This window comes from Acartia tonsa, chromosome 13, assembly GCF_053477335.1.
Source record: "Acartia tonsa isolate MP-2025a chromosome 13, ASM5347733v1, whole genome shotgun sequence".
In the NCBI taxonomy this organism is placed as follows: domain Eukaryota; kingdom Metazoa; phylum Arthropoda; class Copepoda; order Calanoida; family Acartiidae; genus Acartia; species Acartia tonsa.
Genome location: NC_137272.1, coordinates 15,177,313 through 15,200,625, shown reverse-complemented (window position 1 = coordinate 15,200,625; position 23,313 = coordinate 15,177,313). Strand labels below are relative to the sequence as shown.

The following is a 23,313-nucleotide window of genomic DNA, read 5'->3' as shown; positions in this document are numbered from 1 at the left end:
AAATAGACCTTTTTTTCTACTTAAAAATTTCAGAAATTTTGAATAATCCCAAAAGAGGAAGAGTGTTAGAAAAACCAAAATGCCGGAGTTGAAAAGGCTTCGGTCTGAAATCCAAGAAAACATGAGGTAAAATCGCTTAGATTGGAATTTAAACATAAGAAGTGATCATAGTTTAATTTATTTCATTGAAATGAACAAAATGTATGGTTTTGATTTGAAAGAGGGTTTGCTTATTCAAAACATTTCTAAAGAAATATACCTATGACTTTATTATTCACTATTTAGAATTTTTATTTTCCCAGAAGAATAACAGACAGACCAACCGACTAAAATAAGTTAAATACTAACATTGGTATGGGGAATCTTTACCAAAAAATGAATTTGAATAGCAGTGGAGAACATAACGTTTCCACCTGAACATAGCTGACAGACGGACATTAAAGATTATAAGGTAGCTTAGCCACCTGAAATTACTAATCTTGCCTTAATTTTTAGTGAAAAAATCCGCCAGATGTCTGGTCGGGTTTTCCATGTTGTCCAAGACAAAGTTCTGTTTAGGTTTGTACTAACTTTGTATAACAAAAAATAACACTTAATAACTGATGAAAAAAAAACAAATTAAATACCTATTTACTTTATTGACACATGCATAGAATCGCATTTATAGAATTTGTCTCTCCTGTTTTATCTATCTGTCTTATTCTATAAAGTAGTAATTTTTTTAGCCTGAAACTCTTAAGATTAAAATAACTACTGAACCGATTCAGTTCTCCATTTTAGGGAAGCTTTACATATGTCATGGGATGGTTTTAGGCTATTTTGTTATTTAGGTAGATATAAGTCTAGGGTGGATTAAAGCTATTAATTTATCTTTCCTTCGCCTCCACTTTGAATACAGAGCCCCTAGATGCTACAGCGCAGCTGCTAGTACCGTAAACAGAAACAAAGGCATTTAAAAAAGGGTGTCACACAGTACGAAAATAAATTAAGGAATTTAGTTAACTTGTTTCCAAGTTCAATTATTATCTTTTATCTTTGCGAGATAATAACAGTTTTTAAAAGCGAAGCTTTTCTATAATTAGGGTCGGTCCGTACGTCCGTCCGTCCGTACGTCCGTCCGTACGTCCGTCCGTCCGTCCGTCACGGATAGCTTTTTTCGTTAATTTAGACATGTTAGAATTGTCCTATCGATTTCAAATTTTGCACGGTGATTCCTTTAGTAGTTAGGTACGATTTAGAAAGCGTAGCAACTCTATAATCATTACCAGAATGTCCGTACGTCCATTTTAAACATGTTGATTTTTTTACTTTTTTAAATAGCATTTTTCGTTAATTTAGGCATGTTAGAATTGTCCTATTGATTTCAAATTTTGCATGGTGATTCCTGTAATAGTTAGGTACGAGTTAGAAAGCGTAGCAACTCTATAATCATTACCAGAATGTCCGTACGTCCATTTTAAACATGTTGATTTTTTTACATTTTTAACAACAAATTTGTATGTGACCTAATTATCCGATTGGTCTGATTTTTAAAAGCGAAGCTTTTCTATAATTAGGGTCCGTCCGTCCGTCCGTCCGTCACGGATAGCTTTTTTCGTTAATTTAGACATGTTAGAATTGTCCTATCGATTTCAAATTTTGCATGGTGATTCCTTTAGTAGTTAGGTACAATTTAGAAAGCGTAGCAACTCTATAATCACTACCAAAATGTCCGTACGTCCATTTTAAACATGTTGATTTTTTTACTTTTTAAAATAGCTTTTTTCGTTAATTTAGGCATGTTAGAATTGTCCTATCGATTTCAAATTTTGCATGGTGATTCCTATAATAGTTAGGTACGAGTAAGAAAGCGTAGCAACTCTATAATCATTACCAGAATGTCCGTACGTCTATTTTAAACATGTTGATTTTTTTTACATTTTTAACAACAAATTTGTATGTGACCTAATTATCCGATTAGTCTGATTTTTGGTATACTGATTCCTGGGACAACAAAGTACAATATTATAAGCGAAGCAACTCTATAATCAAGTCCTAAAAATGTAAGTATGTCCATAATCATTATCCTGTATCAAGCAGTTTTTCAACAAATTTACTTACAATTTTGCTTTGACTCTTATACATTCGCATTCTGATTATTCAGTTCTGACATTAAACAAGCGTTAATGTCCGTTTGTCCTACCGTTTCAGAGCTTCGCTTTTATGGATGTTGTCATCCTTGTTTTTCATATATTTTTATACGGATAAAGTAATAAGAAATTAGGTATAAATAAAAATATTCGCTGAACGTATTCATCGTTCGTCTTTTTCTTGGTAGTGAAGTTCCTAAAGAGAATATATGTTCCAGATGCCTTTAAACCTTTTTAAAGAACTAGTGGCTTCGCCCCTAGCCTCTAGGGGCTTTGCCCCAAGAGGTATAATTACATCTTCTATTACTTACCCAGCAGAACGGATCACAAATTTTCGCACCTACCCAGCAGGAAAACATTTTGCGATTAAATTCGCGAAATTCGCGAAATTCGTAAAATTCGTAAATTTCGTAAAATTCGTAAAATTCTAAATTCGCGAAATTCGTAAAATTCGTAAAATTCGTAAATTTCGTAAATTTCGTAAAATTCGTAAAATTCGTAAAATTCATAAAATTCGTAAAATTTGTAAAAAAATAAAAAAAATAAAAAAAATAAAAAAAAAAATGGGGGGGGTTTGTTTTTGGGGGGGTTGGGGGTGTCCCACCCCCCAAGAAAATAGCTTAAAACCACCGCAGGACCAATAGGTATATAACCTGAAGAGAATCCGATCGGTTCAGTGGTTACCGAGAACATAAGCTTCAGACGGACAGACAGACGGACGGACGGACAGACATCATTCTACTTTGTATTATAGATGTGGAAAAGATTTTACTTCAAAGCTAAAACACAAGAAAACTATTTGCATGTCATTTAATGAATTGATCACTAGAAACTGATATTAGCTCTTACATAGCCTTACTAATGAAATGGTCATTTTCTTATTTACAGTGTTGTTATTGGCTTTGTATATGAATTTTTTGCAGCATAAAAAAAGAACTTTAGAAACATTTTAATCATCCAATTTTCTTAAGATTTTAATTATTTAAATAACATGTTGATAAGAATGATTAAAATGTAAAGTGTTTATAATGCTAAGCTATAATCATTATGTATTTTCATGCTTAATAGTAGAATAATAAATTACAAACAAATAATTAAATAAAACAATTACAAAGACCTCCACGCTTTTTGGATTTGGAAAGGAGGTTAATACCCAACCCATAAAACTCCTAATCTCATCCTTAGCCGTGTCTGATTCAATTTGAGGAAAAGTGTAAAATAAAAAACTGTGTAATGTAAATGTTCCACTAAAACAATAAGCTAAGGTTAGAATTTAGGTCTAAAATAAAGTAAAACATCTAGGTATTTTATTTAATATCAAGATATGATGCTCTTGATAAAACAACCCTAGCAATCCGATGGTAGTATATCATCCCTATACAAGAGAAAATAGTTTTATGCACATGATCTTATGGTTGAAATAATTAAAATATTTTTTTTCCTTATTTAGGTATCGGATAACAGATTCAGGACGAATTGTTAAAGATAAGGTGAGGATTTTACTTATTTGATTTTTTTTGATAATTTAGGGAGAGAAAAAAATCCATAAAATTTACTATCCTAAATAAATATAAAATACCTACTCAGTAAAATTTAAAAATTTTATGCGTTTTAAATTCAATATCTTTATGATATATTTTTATATCTTTTTATTACCTAATAGAATTTCTAAAACTTTAACTTTTTTTATTAAAATATATTAAAACTTAATCAAAATATTAATTCCTAAGATTTTGGACTCTCAATTGGTAAGATTTTTTACCTAAGTAGTTAAAATTAATTTTAAAAAATCATTCGCCTTAGTTTACAATGCTATACACATTTAAAAGTCTCAGTCCATGATTTACTAAAAAAACTTAAATAAGTAGACTTTTTAAAGAAAGATAAATTGTCTTTAGGTTAGAATATGCCTGTGTTTGGCATGAAAAAAGCTACAAATTGCAATAAACCCATATATTTGATGTAATATTTTCAACTTTAATAAAAAAAAATTATTTTATTCTAATCTTAACTCGATACCTACCTTCTTCCTTTTAAATTTTCATATTTAAACGATTTTTCTGCATTTTGCTGATTTTTTTCTTCCTGCAAAGGTACGACGAGAATTTCGGCGGCGCATGACGGGCGATCCGGACAAGAAAATACGCGACGCCGTTTTAGAAAATAAGAATATTGTGCAGGTGCGGCGGGAGATGAGGAAACGCGTGACGGGAGACCCGGAGAAGAAGATTAGAGACTATATGACCGAGGTGCCACAGGTAAGAATACTGCGCCATGCTTGTTTCAAACTCAAATGCGATGGGATCACGCTCGTTTCAATCTCATTCAAATTGGTATTAAAATAAAATATAAATTCTTTTTCGATTACACTATAGTCTATCTCTCTCTTTACTTTGTTAGTTAAACCGTCCTATTTTGCTTTTTCATTCGTAATTTGCTTCTAACATTACATATTGGCTACCTAACAATTTTATTATTTAATAAATATAGCTGTTAATTTTTCTTTAATTTGTTTGTTTCTTTTTGCTGTGCTACTTATGGACAAAAATGTTCTTGTTTTATTAATAACAAAGATAAAATAAATATTTCATATTTAGGTTAAATTCATCGACAAGGTGTATTTTACTTTTGGCGTTGGCTGCGTGGTTCTCACCGAATATCTGGCACTCAGACATCCTACTCTTTTTATGCAGGTCTGGAATCAAAGAAACTGTATTGGCAAATAGATAGAATCAATATAGCAAGATAGATAGAATCAATATATAAAGTTGAAATATAGAAACTGGATAGCAAGATATCTAAATACTAAAGTAACAGGATGTCTGTGGTGTGTTTGTCTGTGTGTTTGTCTGTGTACGTGTTTGTGTGTTTGTACCGAAGGATCTCGCTAACCGCTGAACCGATCGGGTTCTCCTTAACAGGGTAGGTTCTCATAAGTCCCGGGAAGGATTATAACTATATTGGGGGAGGGTACCACCACCCTCCCAAGAGAAATGACAAAAAAAATCGAATTTTTTTAAAACTTATGGGAGACTTCAACGTCTAATAAAGAGGTATCGTACATAAAAAATTAACTTCAACAAACAAAAACATTTAAAGTGCCACTAGAGGCCTCTAGGGGCGTAGCCGCTAGTATAGCATAAGGTAGCAAGATTCAATATAAAAACAGGATAGCAAGATAGATAACATAAAAAAGCAATTAATGGATAGATAGAAAGAGATAAAACAAGACAGCAGACAATGTCAAAAATGGATAACCATAGAAAAATAGAAGTAATACATACCTATATAGAAAGAATTTTATGGATTTTAAAGATAGGCATAAAGCAGACAGAAAAGTTTATTACCTAGTTAGAAAAAAAAAAACATTAAATTTCATTTAATAATTTAGACTATTTTACAACTTAATGCTCAAAACTTAAGCTATAGTATGATGTATGATTGATTTTATGTTTTCTTTTCAGTACTATTACCTTCTCATGGCATTCTTGGTATCTATTAGGTACTTTTTTTATTAATACACAATACAAACAAGGACCATTTGTCCTTAAGCTGCGCTGCTACAACAAGCTAAAAATATTCATAAAATATAATCAAATTGCAACCAAAAAAAATTATTGGTGGAAAATTTTGAACATTTTTAGTTTTAGAGCTCAATAAAGATTTAATAAAAGTCTACAGTTTCGTAGCCTTTGAATGCGAAAAATTGTTTGTTTTTTTGGCTTAAAGCATTGGAAAATAATTTACAGTCGTTCTATGCAGTAATTGGATGTCTATCTACCAATGAAGTCTGATTTTATGTGTCTTTTTAAAGAAATTTAATTTCATGAAAATTAGGTACCTAATCTTGTTTATTTAGATATTTCCAATACGCAGAAGAGAACATGGAATTGTTTATGCTGGATTTTTGCTACTTTGCCAACCTATCTACTATGATTCAGGAATACATTTTAAACTTATGAATTTCAGACAATTGGAACATTTGATTTCACGGCCTTTGTCCGGAAGTTTTAATTTGAAATCTATCATTATCCTTATTTTGAGTTCTAATATTATGATCATGAATAAGACAATAGCCGATTATTTGATGTACATCCCCAATGATGATACACAAAATTACCCAATCTTTAGATTACAATTAGTGATTGAAACATTTGGACACTCAACTAAATGAACCAACCAATAAAAATTCAATAAAAGTTCCCAAGGTTGTTAAACCAACGAATAAGATAACGTTATTTTAAGACTTTGGGGACAAGTGTAATAAACAGACCAATGTCCCCTCCCTCCCTGTTTATTTACCCTGATTTAAGACACGTAACAACCACCTATATAAAAAAAATATTTAATCTGTATATGAATTAGACCGGAGTTTTTCCTGATTGTTTATTATGGTACAAGGTATATTTTTTAGTAAAACAACTACTGTATAAATTGGGTATGTCAGCATGTCCGTCCAGCAGTCTCTAAGTGTGATGGGTGTCATGTTAAAAAAAAACTACCTACTTATCCAATCCCAACTGCGCTGCCCTTTATTCTCTCTCCTCTCAAACTTTAAAGTTACATATACACACCTATATATGTACTACATAACAAACACATAACCCCATTCCCTTTCTTTCCCTCATTTGCTGTGTTAGCTTAACCGTTCCTTATCTTTGCTGTTTGCTATAAATATTATATCTTATAACTTACCATATTTGTTTTGTTTTTTTTTCAGGCGAACTATGTTTTGTGTATGGGCTGCTTAATGCTTGCCATTGTCGTTTGGCAAAACTCTCTAGGTAGGTAAAAATTATTGGTAGCCTAGCTACTTTATAGTCAAGGTGTCTATGTTCGTCCATCCGCAGCGGTATGGAGATAATGGATTTACTTGGCTTTGCTTAAAGACTTTTTGAAGATTTTACTAACCACTTCATATATTATCTACTCTATAACTCAATTTGTCTGTCTGTCTCGAGTACACCACTGGAGAGATGGACTTTCTCTAAACACAATTTAGTATATTTTCTTGATTGTCAATACCAATGATTAATAGGCAACTTTACATCACACTTTGTCCATGCGATTGTCTGTTCTTGAATTTTAGAACCTACCTAAATTGTTTTGACTTTTATTATCTACTTTATTTTAAACAGATGTTGTCAATCTTTCTTAACAAAATAATGTTTAAATAATTTTTTCAGTCTTCCATTCGTTGGACAAGATAACTTCATTTCTTCTTCATGCCTTCCCACCTTTAACTCTTCATATGTACAGGTGATAAATATACATATACAATACATATCAGAGATATAGGGGACAATGGGCTGTTTATTATACTAGTCCCCAAAGTTTTATAGGAATGATATCTTATTCGTTGGTCTAACCACTTTGGGGACTTTAGTAAATTTTGATTGGTCGATTCATTAATTTAAGTGTTCAAACGTTTCAACCAATAATTTTAATCTACACGAGGGGTAATTTTATGTATCATTATTGGGATTGTACATGAATTTATCGGCCATTGTCTTATCCCTTTAGATCCCTGTATGTATACATACATATAGGTTTGCAGATATGATAAAGAGTATGTAAGACAGACCAACTGACTAGATTAATTGGTTTTTAAGTTAAGAGGGATATATTTATAGAAAATACTGAAGGATTCGTTTTTAAGTAATTTTGATAAAGAAACGTCCCTCCCCTCTCTGAAAATTTAAAAATATAATCTTCTTTTTATTCAAATCTTTAGTTGTACAAACATTAGGTAGTTATTGTATTTATTTTTATCTTTTCAATGATACCTAAAATTGTGTGAATTTATTTCTTTTAGATGGCATTTGATACCCAACAACTTAATACCCGAAAATGATTCTCTTTCATGGGCAGAATCTTTCTTCTTTCCAATGCTTCTCTATGTGTAAGTTTTTCTTATTTTTGTAGCGTATCTACTTTATAACCTTTGGGAAATATCTTGTGGCGGATTTGGGATTTCCTTAACTACTTTGTAATATAGGTTCCTTCAATGTCTTGTAATGATTCTCTTGTCCAATTATCAATTTTGGATGAAAATACAAAAATATGAATTTCTGACATGAAGTTGATTGTATATTATGACGAAATATTTTTTATTTACAAATAAACTTTATGGCTTATTACAAACGTCATAAAAATCTACTTAATCTTACATAGCTTTATAGAATATTGGTATTTCGAGAAATACAATTCAAATGTTCTTTATATCTTTACAAGTGACTGCGTCCCTAACATCCATGAGAAAATAGCATAAAACATCAATGTAACCAAAGTGAAGCATCGTTGAAATTAAAGGCTTTCGAAATTTTAAACTACAGACATTAAAATCTTAATATTGTACATATTAGGATTACTATACGAGAGTTTTACATTAATTCACCGTCCTACACAAAATTTTCTTTGATTATTTAGTGGCTGGCAATTGTTGTACCTGTTTATTACTGAAGTACTGTTGGGTGGAGTTTTAGCCAGGGACCCAGACAAAATTACTTCCGCCAGGTATATAAACATATACTATGTGAATCATCCCAGGAGGAATAAGTTATATCCAACAAGCGAAATAAATCTAAAATAATATTTTGGGAGGCACATAAAAAGGTCGTAAATTCTAAAAATCACGTATAGGTTTCGGAATTTTTTCGAATTAATTTTGTTGTTGGTATAAGCTAGAATTTGTACATGATAATTCAGTACACTTTAGAACAACAGTTAGTGATAGATCAATTAGAGAAAACACTTTTGAATAGAGCACAAACGCTCTAAAACTAGAGCATGTCCACATAGCTCCAATGATATCATAATCCCAAAAGTCCTCGGACTGAATGCCAATTTTGAGAATAATTAGGTATCTGGGGATCCTAACGGATAAGATAATGGACGATATATTGATGTACCATTCTATTAATGATAAATGATAGACAAAATTTCCAGGGAGTAAGGAAGGGGACAATGGGCAATAAATTCAATATAAGAGTTTTCACAGAAAGGCAATGAAATCCAGATTAATCCAGAAAATTTGGAGGAAATTGTAAAGGGTTTGTTAATTAAATTTAGTAAACTATAAACTAAGAAAAAAGTTCCAAGAAAAAAAATCAATCATTTGAAAATTATATCAGACCGACGTAACCATTCTGTAATTAATTACTAGAAAAATCTCCCTGGAACTCTCCAGATGACAGGGAAAGAGAAAAGAGGTGAAGGCATGGGGCAAGGGATATTCTTATCCTGTTTATTTCCCTTGCCCCCACTTTTTTCTCCCTTTCCCTATCGTCTGCTTTTAAAAAGGGTTGTGGAGGAGAGGGGAGTGAAATAGAGTATGGGAGGGGGGTCTTGCATTCTTAACTTTTATATTTAAACTACTCTCTGTCTGCTATTTTCAAAACTAACACAGCGAGTAGCGGCATTTCATGCGCTAGTACCCAAACACAGTCAGAAACTGCTAAATTCTTGCACATTCCCTTTAAGCCAGTACCCAAAGTCTGAGATTCCTAAAAATTGAATATTCAATTCATTGTCCCCTCCCTTACTCCCTGCAAAAATTCCCCTTCACTCACCTTAATGAACCAACCAATAAAACTTTGTTAAAAAAAAGTACCCTCCTGCCAGAAATCGCATCTCAAATTCGAATCTGAAATTAGTTCAAAGAATCTTAGATTAAAATCCTTGATTAAACTTATGTTTAATATTTAGATGGTTGGTTAAAGACAAGAAAAATGGAATGCATCAACTTGTAGTTAAGATTTGTACCAAACAAGGCTGGATGGCTAAGGGCGAGGTAAAGTTATTTCTCGTATTCATTCGAATCCGGTGGATAAGAACCGGTTCTAATCCATACGAAAAAACTATGTCTAGCATCGTATTATATCCAGCTTTCTACGAATATAAAAATGTACAATCATAAGATTAAAACCATTTATATATCCGCGGAAAGCTGTTTATAATACGATGCGAGAAATAACTATTATCGCATCGTATTATAAACAGCTTTCCGCGGATATAAAAATGTATAGTTGTAGTATTAAAAACTAAGTTTTTTTAGCCTCGAGATGCCGAAGGCAGTGAGGCACGAGCTAAAACAACTGGTTTTAATCTTATAATTGTACATTTTTATATTCGTAGAAAACTGAATATAATACGATACTTTACATTTTTTATTATAGATGAGAAACGGTTCTAATCTACCGGATATTTATCGGTTTCGAAGCCATACTGGAAAAAAAATAACTATTTTCTAACAAAGCTACTCTGCAAGTCACTACAGCTGATTCGTCAGCTTTTTTGTCTATCAATGGAAAGTTTATTTTATTGCTTATTAACCATTTTCCAATAAAAAATAGTTAAGAGTAGATTTATTTACTGTCAAACAGTTTTTATGCCTAAAGAAAACTGACAATTTATATATTTTAGGAATTGGATGCTGACACTTGGAAAGCAAAGATCATCTTTATGACCTCACAGCTGGTTTATACAGTTGTTACAATGTTGGTCGTACCTTTTCTATACAACAACTACTTATTGAGGTAAGCTCTTTGTAATATTTGTTACTTTAGTTGAGATCTTTGCATCTTTATAAAGTTTGAGCAGGCAAAGATTATCTTTATGACCTCACAGCTTGTATATACAGTTGTTACAATGTTGGTCGTACCTTTTCTATACAACAACTACTTATTAAGGTGAGCTCTTTGCAATATTTGTAACTATAGTTGAGATCTTTGCATCTTCATATTGTTGAAACAGCTGATTGACAATTTATATTGTACAGATATCTTTAGGGATAAGACAATGAACGATAAGTTTATATGAGGCATCCCCATCCCCAATGATATAAACAAATTAACCAATTTTATAGATTATTATTGTTTGGACATTACTGGTTTGAAACCAACCAATCAAAATTTAACCAAAGTATCTGAAGTTTTATAGCCAACGAATAAGATAACATTGTTTAAAACTTGAGGTACACGTGCAATTCTCAGTCCTATGTCCCCACCCTGCCTGATAGTTTACCACTTAAAAACTCTTTATTTTATCTTTTTCAACATAAAATTAGCTCTTCGTTACTTTAATATAATATTTGTAAAATGACCTTTTTTTTAAAGGGCTAATTTTTTCGCGCATTTTCTGTCTAATGCGTTTATTAAGTCAAATTGTTCTTAATTAAGGCCAAATGCATACTATGAACTTTTTAAAATTTTAGTGTGTTGTACATAGCTTCCATCTACATGTGGTGTGTTTGGAGGGGAGGAACTTATTATATTGAAGTTTTCAGTGAAAGATACAAACTACAATTCATAAAGGTAAAATTCTTTTTTGGTTAGCAAGGTACCTATAATTACGGCCAAAACTAAACATTAAGCCGCCAAAAATTATTAAAAAACTTTAAAAGAAGATAACATATCCTTATTTTTATCCCCTTTTCTAGTTTTTAAAACTCAGTTTCTGATATACCTACGTGTCTTAAATACAAGATTGATAGGAACTGCTTCGCCCTAAGTCTTAGATTTAAGAAAATAAATTGTAATATTGGCACAAACTTCGGAATTGTTGTGTAATTGTATAGCATCATATAATACATACCTTCTGAGGATAGTAAAATCAAAAACAAAAATTGTTTTAATTTCATGACTTTCATTTTATTACTCGTGGAAAATTGGCTATAATACGATACTAAACATTTTTTTCTGTCTGGCTCAGAACTGATTATAATACAGTGAATATTAATCGGTTTCGAACTGATACTGGAAAACATTCGGGAATTGTCCTTTTCGTAACATCGCCCCATAAGTGGCGATTCGTCGTATTTTTAAAATGGCTTTTTATAGGTTATTTTAGGTTAGGTTAGGTTATATTGGGTTAGGTGATTGCCCCACAGGGTTAGGTAATTGGCCCCGCAGGGTTAGAGCCACCCGCAGGGGCTTGAAATAGGAGAAAAGCTACTGTGAAAAATACGAATAATCGCCCCATAAGGTTAGATGTTATGAAAGGGACTATACCCAAAAATTCTTACTGATGATGAATTTATTTAACCTTACATTGACAAAAACTTATTTCAACTTTCATCTATATGCAGGATGAGCCAACCCAAAAGAAAGATAGCAACGCAGATGGTCATAAGTCCGAGGAATCTGATAATGACGAAGTTTTTGAGGATGCTGACTTATTCTCAGAGATTGTTACTGCTTTGTCAGAGGTATAGTTATTTATCGCATCTTATTATAGACAGTTTGGATTATTTACAGTTTTGTTGGCCCTGGACATCAAATCAGGAATTAATGAATAGCATGTAAAAATCCTCTAAAATAAAAACTTAATACATTTGAATCAGTAAAAAAAAGTTTGTATAAAATAGTAAATTTTTATCAACTTGTCATGAAATTCTAACAATCAGAGATCTACCCCTTCTCTAGATTACAATTAGTGGTTGAAACGGTTAGAAACTCATCCTAATGAACCAACCAATCAAGATTCAAATTATTATTAAATGGTTATTCTAAAACTTTGGGGACTAGTGTAATAAACAGCACAATGTCCCCTCCCTCTCCTCCTCACAGTGTACCCACAATATTTAGGATGTTCACAGTGAATGTGATACTGACCAGTCTGATGGAAAGAAGGATGATGATCTAGAAAAAGATTCAGATTATTCCACCAAAGGAATTTAGATTTAATAAAATTGAATAAATAAAAAGGATTTGCCAATTTTTCTTGCTGTTAATATTTGTGGAGTTACTGATTATTAGTAGCGAAGCTACTCTATAACATTCACCAGATTTGTCCTAAGGTAGAATTGTGGTTTTAAGAAGTAAAATCTTCTGTTTCCATCAACTTATGGTTGTTTTTATCCTTGCTATTGTTTATTGCCTTGCTTATTGCCCCTAGAGGCCTCTAAAGGGCACATGAGAAAAGAAGGATGGGGGTTAAGTAAACCCTCCACTTTCCATTTTAGCTTTAAAAATAAAAGAGATATTTCATGTGGGGGATATTTTTTCCAGGGGGTAATTCTCTTTTGAGGGTAGAGGTACCACCCTACCCTAAAACCTTCTTTGGACCTATTAATTAAAAAAGGTAATCTTATTTTTAACCTAATTTTTATTCTATTATACCTACTTTTTATTTTATACTATCATAACAATAAATAAAGTTAGCTGCGTGTTTCTTTTCTTGCCTGATTTTACTGGAAAGATTTTCTAATAATGAATTGTTGAAAATAAATTAAATCTACACAGAAAAAGGCGACAACGAAGTTGAGATAGAATTGTCGTCTGAAAGTATACCGACAGATGTCTCCCATGAAGCAAAGAGAATTATGTGCCACAGACCTCCTGTTGATGAATTTGGACTTGCACAAGAGGAATAGTGTTTTTTTTTATTTTATTGTAAAATAAAATATTTTATTCGTAGACTCTGAAATTTTATTAAATTGTGACTGGTTAGTTCCAAGCTAATAGTGTCCAAACTTTAAAATCAATAATAACATAAGGAAAAAGGATAAGAGGATGAATACTCACCCCTTTTTCATGGTAAAATACTACTTCCCCATCCCTAAATTTAGAAGCAGACGAAAATCAAAAGCCGCCCAGGGCTTTTTGTAAGTCAATCATAAATAATAATGTGAATAAAAAGAAAAGCGATATTTAGCAAACAGCCGTGGGCGGTCAGAATCAGCTGAATGTTCATTATGAAAAAAATTTCCCCCTTTTTAGAAATAGAAGGATTCATCTTTCATGAACAAATTTTTTTAAATAAAAATAAAATTCTATGTAATTTTTAATTAAAACATTAAAACGAAAATATCTAATCTAATATTCTTGCCCTAAATATGGAAATAGTAAAAAGTAAAAAAATATTTTTTTAATAATTTGTAATCCTCCCATTTGAAAAGTAGTGGAATAGCAATGAATTTTAGCGCGGCAACAGCGCTGAGTAGGCCTCTAGGCCCACTGCCTATTTTCGTCTTCTAGTTGCTTTGATTCCTCTCTTTTATTTTTTTCTCTATGAATAATAAGGACCAATTTTGTTATCATCATTGGGGATGTAAATTAATCTATCATCCATTGTCTTATCCATTATTATTCCTGAGAAAAAATAATTGTAAAACTCTGGGTTAATAGTCCAGTGTCCCCTCTCTTCCTTGGCTTAACTTTATTAATTAGATTCAAATCCAGGAATCTAAAGAGATAAGACAATGATCGATAAATTTATGTACATCTCCAATGATAATAGACAAAATTACCCCTTCTGTAGCTTAAAATTAGTGGTTGAAACGTTTGAACACTTAACTTAATAAACCAACCAAAATTAACTGAAGTTTCCAAAATTGATAAGCCAACGAATAAGAAAACGTTATTATATAATTTTGGGAACTTATGTAGTCTGTCTTCTCTCTATGTAAAAGCCCACACAAAAAAAACACTTTCTACACACAGGACCCTATTCTTGGGAAACCAATGTGTTTTAAACCAGCACAACCAGTTGAAAGCGCTGAAACTAATACAAGAGCTGACGTTGATAATTCTGATATTATTGATACTGTTGCTAATATTATTTCTGATATTCAACAAAATAAGGAAAAAGACTTTTTTAATTAATTTTAAAATATTACCTATACCTATTATATTAGTAATAATCTATAGTTGACTTGCAGCTACGCCCCTAGATGATCTAGGGGCACCTGGGTGAAGAGTTGGATTAGGGGAGAGTGTTGGATGCGGGGACCCTCCACTTTTTATTTTAGTTTTTAAAATTTATATATACAAAAATTTTAGTGGGCTGTAATTTTTTCTAGGTTATTTCTCACTCAAAAAAATCAATAAACTTCCCAGGATCTATGTAAAGCTTCGCTATAAAGGATAACTATAAAAGTGTAGCGGTAAGCGAGATTCTTTTTATATACACAGACTTTTACTTTTATGTAAAGATATTTTAAACTTTATATTTTATACTTTTGTTAATTTAATTTTGAAAGTCTTTTGTTAAGGGTGGATATACTGTAGAGTCTGTAAGTGTACAGAGCGTACATAGCAGTGTACAAAGTGTAAACAATAGCAGTACAACAACATCACAGATAGTCAATATTTCAAGCTCGAGTTTATCAACATCAACTGAAGGTCAGATTTGTTTTATAAATAAAGTTAGAGTATAGAGGGGTCGATGGTATATGAGTATATAGAACTATGGCAAAGACCTACAAACACATTCATATAGCTCGAGAAATTTGACAGCTTGGACCCAAGAATGGCCGAGTTTTATACAGGATTTTTCATTTTTAGAAACAATGCCCTAACTATAAAATTAAATATGTATTTGTGTTTGTACTAAATAAATAATGGATATATCTTAAAATTAATAAAGTAAACAAAACAATTTAAGTGTTGTCAAAAAATAATAAAAACCGTAAAAATCTGGACTTTCTGTAAGATATTTTCACTGCATGCTGCTTACAAATACAATCATTTCGGAAAGTAGATTTCATTACCAATTTTTAAAATAGCAATATTAAGTTTCAAATTAAAAGCAATATAGGTTTAAATTGTTTTTAAAATAATTTCCTTATGAGGGGGCTTTAAAATTTTTATCCCAGTACTAGAAAGATAACTTTCTTCCTTTCCCCTTTCCGAAATATTAGAACTGTCCGTAGCTCCTACGTAAATCTGCTGCGCTTGTCTGTTTATATGTTATATTTAGTAGTGAAGCTACTCTATAATTCACTTTATCAGTAAGTCCGGATTATTTTTTCAATGAATTTGTAAATAAAAAATATTCTGTATTTGCCTTTTATAAAAGGATTTTACATCCTAACAATATGTAATATGTAAATTATTTTATATTTTAGCTCTATTTTGACTCTATACATGCCTTTCTCTGCTTTTTACATCAGCAACCAAATGTATGTAATTATTTCCTGAAAATCATAAAAATCTGTACATTGCTATATTTTCAATATTTTATTCATTAAATCAACTGATTTTAGAAAGACATTTTTTTTTTAAATGCTGCTACACTTGATATTATCATCCTTGTTATAATGTATTATAGTATTTGAATAAAAGGATTATTATTTTTTGTCAAAACTTTTTAAGCTAGCTTTGTAATAATGACGTTTAAATTCTGTAAAATTTACTGATAATTATCATCTAATAATTCATCGCTTATTTTCAAGGCCTTACTATTCTAATTATATATACATTATTATGTTTAATAAGAAAATTCCGACATTTGTTCCAGTTTATTATTTTAAAAAATTAGCTGTCTTTGAATTAAATATTCAAATACAAAACACAAACAAATTAATGGAAACACTTTTGAAAAGATAGCATTGAAATTAAATGATAAATATGCTCTAAATTTTTACAAAAACTAGGCAAAACATTTATTTTTTGTTGTTGATAGCATTATCTTATTCTTATAGTCCTATTTATAAATAGCTTTACACTAAAATTTTTTGATTTAATTGTTTCAACTCTTGTACAATTGTTCAGATGACTTTAATTAATAATAAAGGTCCCCCAAATCCTTATACCAACAAGTTGGTGATTTTGATTATTTCTTCAAACCTTATTCCAATGGCAGCATATGAGCTTTCTAGCAGCTAAGTGAGAAAGCAAAATTTATATCGATAAACAACCTTCTGCAATGGGTTAGGTCTTTGAATAAAGAATGTTTGTAGCTATCTGTTTATACATCTATACTCTAAATTTATTGTTTTATAACAGCTGTACTACTCTAAATCTATGCCAATACATAAGTCGTCTTTGCATGCTTTCTTTCAAAGCGTTATACAGATCACTATTGAAAGAAAAAATTTAGAAAGTGTAGCAACTCTAAAATTATCTATAGAAAGTCTATACAACTATTTCAAACATGTAAATTGTTTTAGCTAAATTAACAAAAAAAAACATCATAGAATTATTCAATTTATATGATTTTCAACGAGAATTGCGCGTAAGCTTGTAATATAGAATATATTGATTTGTACCTGAAGCTTACCAATCTACGATTGACCAAAGGAATCTTTTCTCAATCTCCGTATGCATCTGAATCCTAACTTCAGAGAATCGGGTATTCATACATACATACTTTATCTAGTTAGTCCTGTTGTCTTAATTAGAAAAGCTTCGCTTATTGTAATTTTCATAACGCTATTATTTTTAGGCATTGCAAAGAATGAAAACGACGTAACTGAAGACAAAAATGAGACAGACAAAGCATCCGAAGAGACTATTGAAACAGTCGTTTTTACTGAGACAAATGCAGGTGTTACATTTGTTTGGAATTGTTTTACTTACTTCTGCTCTAAATCCTAAATTGATATTTGAAGTTGAGCATTGCATAATATACCATTCCTTTATTCTTCATTTTTAAGTAATTGGCTTATGTTTTTTAATAATTATACACAATTAGAATTCAACAACAAGATAATCTAAATAGAAATAATAATAATAATAAAAAGCTTGGATGTTCTTAATTTAAGGCTTGAAATTTTAATCATTTTCTTTTCATGTTCCATCTTCCGAAGGCGGCTTTCAAAATACCTGATTTTTCAGTTTCTACAACGAAAATTAAGCCCCCTATTCCTAACTAATGAATGTTTATAATTTAGATAATGGTTCAGATTCCAGTGAGTCGAGCTTTGTGGACATTAAGAAGCCAGAAAATCAAGACAGGCTAACAGATAGCGAATAGATACTTTCTATCTTACAAATTCATCAACAGTACTATTTAATATTAATCTTATATACCTAGAGTAAAATTTTTTTCCTACTTAGGCTAATGTGAAACAATATGGTGCTTTCATACAAAGTGTCTGTTGAGCAATTATGTCCCAACCCCCTATTTCAAAATAAATTGAAATAAGGGAAGTTGTAGTTTTTTTTCCCAATGCGTAACCCTTGCAGGAGCCTCTAATCCTAATGGGCTCATACCTGGGGTTTACTAACCCTGTGGTGTAACCAAGCACCAAGTTTAACCTAACCTTACCTAAAGTAGTTATGAAAAAAACGAAACACTACTATTTCAATCATCAAAAAAAAGGGGGGAGGGTCAGTGATTGACAAGGTACTTTGTGTAAGCTCCAATTAGTGGTATGACACTATAAAACAATAGTAAAATTTCTTATTTAAAAGAGGTGCCATATTTACTTAACTTATTGCTTTCAGTAAAAATATTTTATTCCTAATTTAATATACCTAATTAATTTATAATATCATTAAATATATTTCTTTAAGGCCCAGAATTCGATAATTTCCACTGGATATAAACCGGTTCTGAATACTTGACTTTATTGATATTTACCACTAAAAAGTAAACTTCCATATGTCTTTTTAATTATATCATATATTTTGCTTAAACCTTTATTATCAAACTTAATTAGCCTCACTAATCTTTCCTGAAATTATTCTATTTACATATTTTTTTCCAGAAAATTATTCATTCAATTTTGAAAAGAATAATGAGGATAACGACATCCACAAAATGATAAAAGCCTAGCTTGCAATATAACTTTTCAATGAGAAAATATATCGTAATAGAAGCCCATAGGGACACTTTTACAAAAGGGGGTGGGTTTGGATGTTCCACAATCTTAAAGAAACTAGTGCTACATACTTAGAAAAAGAAAAAATGCATCTTGCTACTTTTATACAAGAATTTAGAATCTGAACTAATTAACACTCATCAAACAGCAATGATTGTTATGGTTTATCATTGCTAAAATGCAATATACAGAATATTTTGGTTATTTTTATAGGGTAACTTCGCCACATAAATGTGCGAAAATCACAACAAACCTTGCCTCACTCTTTAAAGTGACGTACTGATGTTAAGATCCTAATTGCAGAAAAGCTTCGCTATTATTTACACTTCATGAAAAGCTTTCATAAATGAATTATATAACTTGAGAAAAAAAACGCATTTAAATTCCTTTTCCTATAATCTTTATGTAAATTTAGAATAAAATTAGAATCAAAGCTTTAAAAATTAGAAGATTTATTTAAGATAAAATAAATGAAATATTTCTTAAGGGCGTATCCAGGGGCGTCCAAGCTTTTTTTTTTGGGGGGGGTAAAAAATTTTAGGGGGGGGGGTAATTCGTGTTTGGGGGGGGGTAAAATGGCGCGCGAAGCGCGCCGAAAATTTTTTTTACCCCCCCCAAAATTTTTACCCCGGGGGTAAAATTTGATTGGGGGGGGTAATTACCCCCCCTAAAGTCTGTTGGGGGGGGTAAATACTCCCCCCAAATCTGTTGGGGGGGGGGGTAATTACCCCCCCCAAACTAATTTACCCCGGGGGTAAAATTTTTGGGGGGGGTAATTTAATTATGTAAAAAAAAGCACCTACCTAATCTATTAAGTTAATAAGTACTATCTTATAACATAAAGTAGTAAGTAAGGTTTATTTGACTATTATTGAGCTTCAGATTTCATTACTTTTAATACTGAGTTCTCCTTTTTAGGAAAGCTTCACATAGATCCCACAATGGTTCCACACTATTATAGGTCAATCCTTTGAGTGGTTTTAGGCTATTTTTCTCCTCCCTTTTTACCCTTTAGAAAAGAGTTCTTAGATGCTAAGGGCGCCACTACTATTCAAATATATAGTAGTATCTCATTCTTTAGAACATAAAAATACAATAATTAACTCACTAACCAATGAACCAATATGATTTTACTTTAAAGTGAAGCGTCTTATAGGTCCTGGTAAGTTTTATAACTAGTTTTGAGACACCCTGACATCCTCCCAAAAGAAATCGCCTATAGAAATTCTTTTTCATTATTTAATGAAATATTTAATTTATTTAGGTATCTATTTTATGGAATCTTCAGTGCTTTACAATTACATCATAGATCCCCGGGATGGTTTTAGCCCTAATAAAGGCCCAAGCAAATAAAACATGATCAAACTATTAAATTTTTTGTTATCATGGTTAAGAACTGTTTTAACTGGTTTGACAGTAAAAATTTTTTTTAAGAACATTCAATTTACCCCCCCCCCAAAATTTTTTTTTAAAGAACATTTATTTTGGGGGGGGTAATTACCCCCCCCAAAATCGTTTGGGGGGGTAAATACCCCCCCCAAAATCGTTGGGGGTGCCTACGGCACCCCCAAGGTAGGGGTAATTTTTTTTTGGGGGGGGTATTGTTCACAAAATTTTGGGGGTGCCTACGGCACCCCCAAAATCGTTTGGGGGTGCCAAATGGCCCATTACCCCCCCCCCTTGGACGCCTATGGGCGTATCGTCTAACTTATAATGCTACATTATATAGTAGCTTTGCTTAATTAACCCAAAAATAAAACACTTGTCAATTTTTATAGAAATTATTTTTATAAAACTATTAATTTTGAGCTTTTGAATGCCAAATGAGTGCTTTTATCATTGTTATTAATATTATTATATGTTGATTTTTTCCTGTAGTGGATTTCTTTAAAAACAGGAAAAATGGGGAATTTTAAACAAAATATGTCAAATTTGTTGTGGTTCCATCTATTTTATTAATTACAAACTAAATTTTGGCACTTTAGTTTAAAATTCCCATATTTCTCTTAAAAATTTAATCTTTATTTTTGTAGAAAATTGATTATTAATGATTAATTTAAAAAAAGGGGGGGGGGGGAGGATTATTGTACATATCTTGTAAATAAGTTGATTTAAACTTTGAAACATTTCACGCCAGGCTACAATTGAATCAAGACAAAAGTAAGTACCGAGCTCTTAGACCTATGCATGGTTAAATTAGACATAAAACCATGATGATTCCAGGTAAAACCAAAATATTTCAGCGGGGTCTTTTTGAGAAAATAAGATTTGAAAATTTCAAGTTCAATTTTCATCCCCTAGGAGTTAAGGATTTATTTGATGGTTATAAGTTAGATGGCTTTTAGCTGCTGCGTATATCGATTAGAAAAATACTTTAATTGCGACATCTTTTAATATCACCCCTCCCCCTACCCACCCCACGTTATGAAACATTATACTTAATTAAATATAATTTTTAGACATGTTATTTTTATGAAAACAAAATATGTATATTTTTTTACCCTGCTATTTATTATTTATATTAAGACTGCTATTTTTTTCAGTGTTTGTAGTAGGGATGGCAATCCGTCTAATTTTTGGACCGGATTCGGATTCTTACAAGAATCCGTCCAAAAAAAACGGATTCTCCGCGGATTCCAGATTCTTATTTTTGACGGATTCCGGATTCTAGGCTTTAAAAAAATAAATTAAGGGATTCAATTTTACCGGGTACTGGGTAGAATCTAAAGCTGCGTTTTTTCCATATTTTCACAGTAGCTTTTCTTCTATTTTTAGACCCTACAGCGGCCAAAATGACCGTTAGAAATTAAAATATATATTCTGACCAAAAAAAACAAAGACGCTAATATAAGCCTAACAATTAAGAATCCGAATCCGCTATTAAAAAACGGATTTTGGATTCGGATTCCAAAATTGGCCAAAAATTGGGCGGATCCCGGATTCGGATTCTGATTGCCAACCCTAGTTTGTAGCACTGTTACTCTATTCCTAAGGTTTGCCCGACAGTCCACACAGTAAAATAACCGTATTAACTATTTCTAATTGCCCTTGCCTAAAATGTTGGCAATGTTTCATATTGAGTGATTTATTGACTATTACTGTTGAAGTTTATTATTTTTTTTTTGTTAGTTTTATATAGTAAAGTCCAACCTAATAAACTATTGAAAAAAACTATACGGTTCTTTAAAATATTTTAGCTTGTTAGTGCTGCGCTACTAGTGATTGTCATTTTCCTTGCTTTTTTGGCTTTATACTTTTGAAACTTAGAACTTTCATTGATCAACGAATTTTAAAATAACATAAAATGTCAGATTTCCGAATAAAAAAAAATAATTAATATTTTGTTAAAACCTAGTTCCTAAAAATATTTTTACTTGTTTATTATTATTATTATGTATTATACAATAAACATGTTTGGAAAAAAATATTTTATTCATTTTTTTGGGGTATAATCCCTTTCGTGGCAACGCTCCTTAAGAGGGCGATTCTTCGTTTTTTCACAGTAGCTTTTCTCCTATTTCTAGCCCCTGCGGAGGCTCTGACCCTGCAAGGCCAATTGCCTAACCCTGTGGGGCAATCACGTAACCCAATATAACCAAACCTAACCTAAAGTAACCTATCAAAAGCAATTTTAAAAAATACGACGAATCGCCTCTTAAGGGGCGTTGCCACGAAAGGGACTATTCCCATTTTTTTATTAATACTCGTATAGATAAGGCTGTAAGAAATTCTAGCCGTTTGAGTGGTTTCAAATACTCCACAGATAAACACTCAAACATCCAATTACTCTGTATATTGGACACTTCAAGTTGATGCAAAATATTTTTTTTATGACGAAATAAACTATTTGTTGGAGAATAAACTTATTTTATGCTCATGTTAGGTTAGGTTAGGTCTAGAAGCTGAAGAGCACAATAGGTTTAGAGCTTCCAGCAGGGCCTAAAATCATTTCTTTCTCAATAATCAAGAAGAAGGAGGGGTTCGTTGGTCAAGAATTAAGTTCAAGCGGAGAGGGTAGGGACTTTGGACTGTAAATTACGCTGGTAACTAAAGTTTTACAACTTCCTAATTGATTGGCTTGAAAACTTTGGGTACTTTTATTAAATTATGATTAGTTAGTTTAAACCTAAAACTTTAAGCCAATCATTTAATCTAAAGGGGGGTTTAATTTTGGATTCATCATTTGTGAATGTACATCAATTTATCGTCCATTGACTTATCCCTTAAAATCCCTGTGTTTAAGTGAAAGTGCTTTTTGCTTACCTACCTACCGTCCAGGCTAAAGCATACATACGGACAAACAGTTACCCAGACTGGCGGACGGACAGACCACTCTTGTCACTGTGTGATAGGAGACACAAAAAGTTAAGGTCAGTTTGGCGCCAAATAAAAAGCACAAAATTTGTAACTTTTATATTTAAGAAAGTCAACTGTGAGAGAGACCAAATAAATCCTTGTAATAAAGAAACAGGATGTTTGTCTGTACCGAAGAATCTCGCTAACCGCTGAACCGATATGGTTCTCCTTTACAGGGGAGCTTCTCACAGGTCCTGGGAAGGTTTATAACTACTTTGAGGGAGGGGACCACCACACTTCAAAGAGAAATCGCCCCGACAATAAAGATATCCTCAAGTG

General features: G+C 31.7%; 3 protein-coding genes across 3 annotated transcripts in view; 1 reads left to right on the top strand and 2 right to left on the bottom strand.

Moving 5' to 3' along the window:
* Positions 1 to 19,180, top strand: LOC145304635 (uncharacterized). Its single transcript, XM_080146564.1, has 22 exons — positions 1 to 126; positions 496 to 558; positions 3,580 to 3,619; positions 4,223 to 4,387; positions 4,727 to 4,822; positions 5,594 to 5,631; positions 5,989 to 6,070; positions 6,495 to 6,530; positions 6,850 to 6,913; positions 7,316 to 7,388; positions 7,945 to 8,031; positions 8,559 to 8,645; positions 9,837 to 9,921; positions 10,554 to 10,666; positions 11,344 to 11,443; positions 12,217 to 12,336; positions 12,716 to 12,800; positions 13,373 to 13,499; positions 14,575 to 14,714; positions 15,125 to 15,253; positions 17,298 to 17,399; positions 17,746 to 19,180. The coding sequence occupies exons 1-22, from the start codon at positions 80 to 82 to the stop codon at positions 17,826 to 17,828; spliced, it is 1,962 nt and encodes a 653-aa protein (XP_080002690.1). The 5' UTR covers positions 1 to 79; the 3' UTR covers positions 17,829 to 19,180.
* Positions 1 to 23,313, bottom strand: part of Snx3 (sorting nexin 3) — a 167,633-nt gene that overhangs the window by 32,172 nt on the left and 112,148 nt on the right. The gene's annotated exons all lie outside the window — the stretch shown is intronic.
* The window catches only part of LOC145304633 (uncharacterized), a 177,741-nt gene that overhangs the window by 42,284 nt on the left and 112,144 nt on the right, over positions 1 to 23,313 (bottom strand). The gene's annotated exons all lie outside the window — the stretch shown is intronic.

Coding starts and splice junctions, on each gene's coding strand:
- LOC145304635 (XM_080146564.1), top strand. CDS start 80: ATGCCGGAGTTGAAAAGGCTTCGGTCTGAAATCCAAGAAAACATGAG. Junction 4,823..5,593: donor ATCCTACTCTTTTTATGCAG/GTCTGGAATCAA, acceptor TTTTCTTTTCAG/TACTATTACCTTCTCATGGC. Junction 17,400..17,745: donor TTTTACTGAGACAAATGCAG/GTGTTACATTTG, acceptor TTTATAATTTAG/ATAATGGTTCAGATTCCAGT.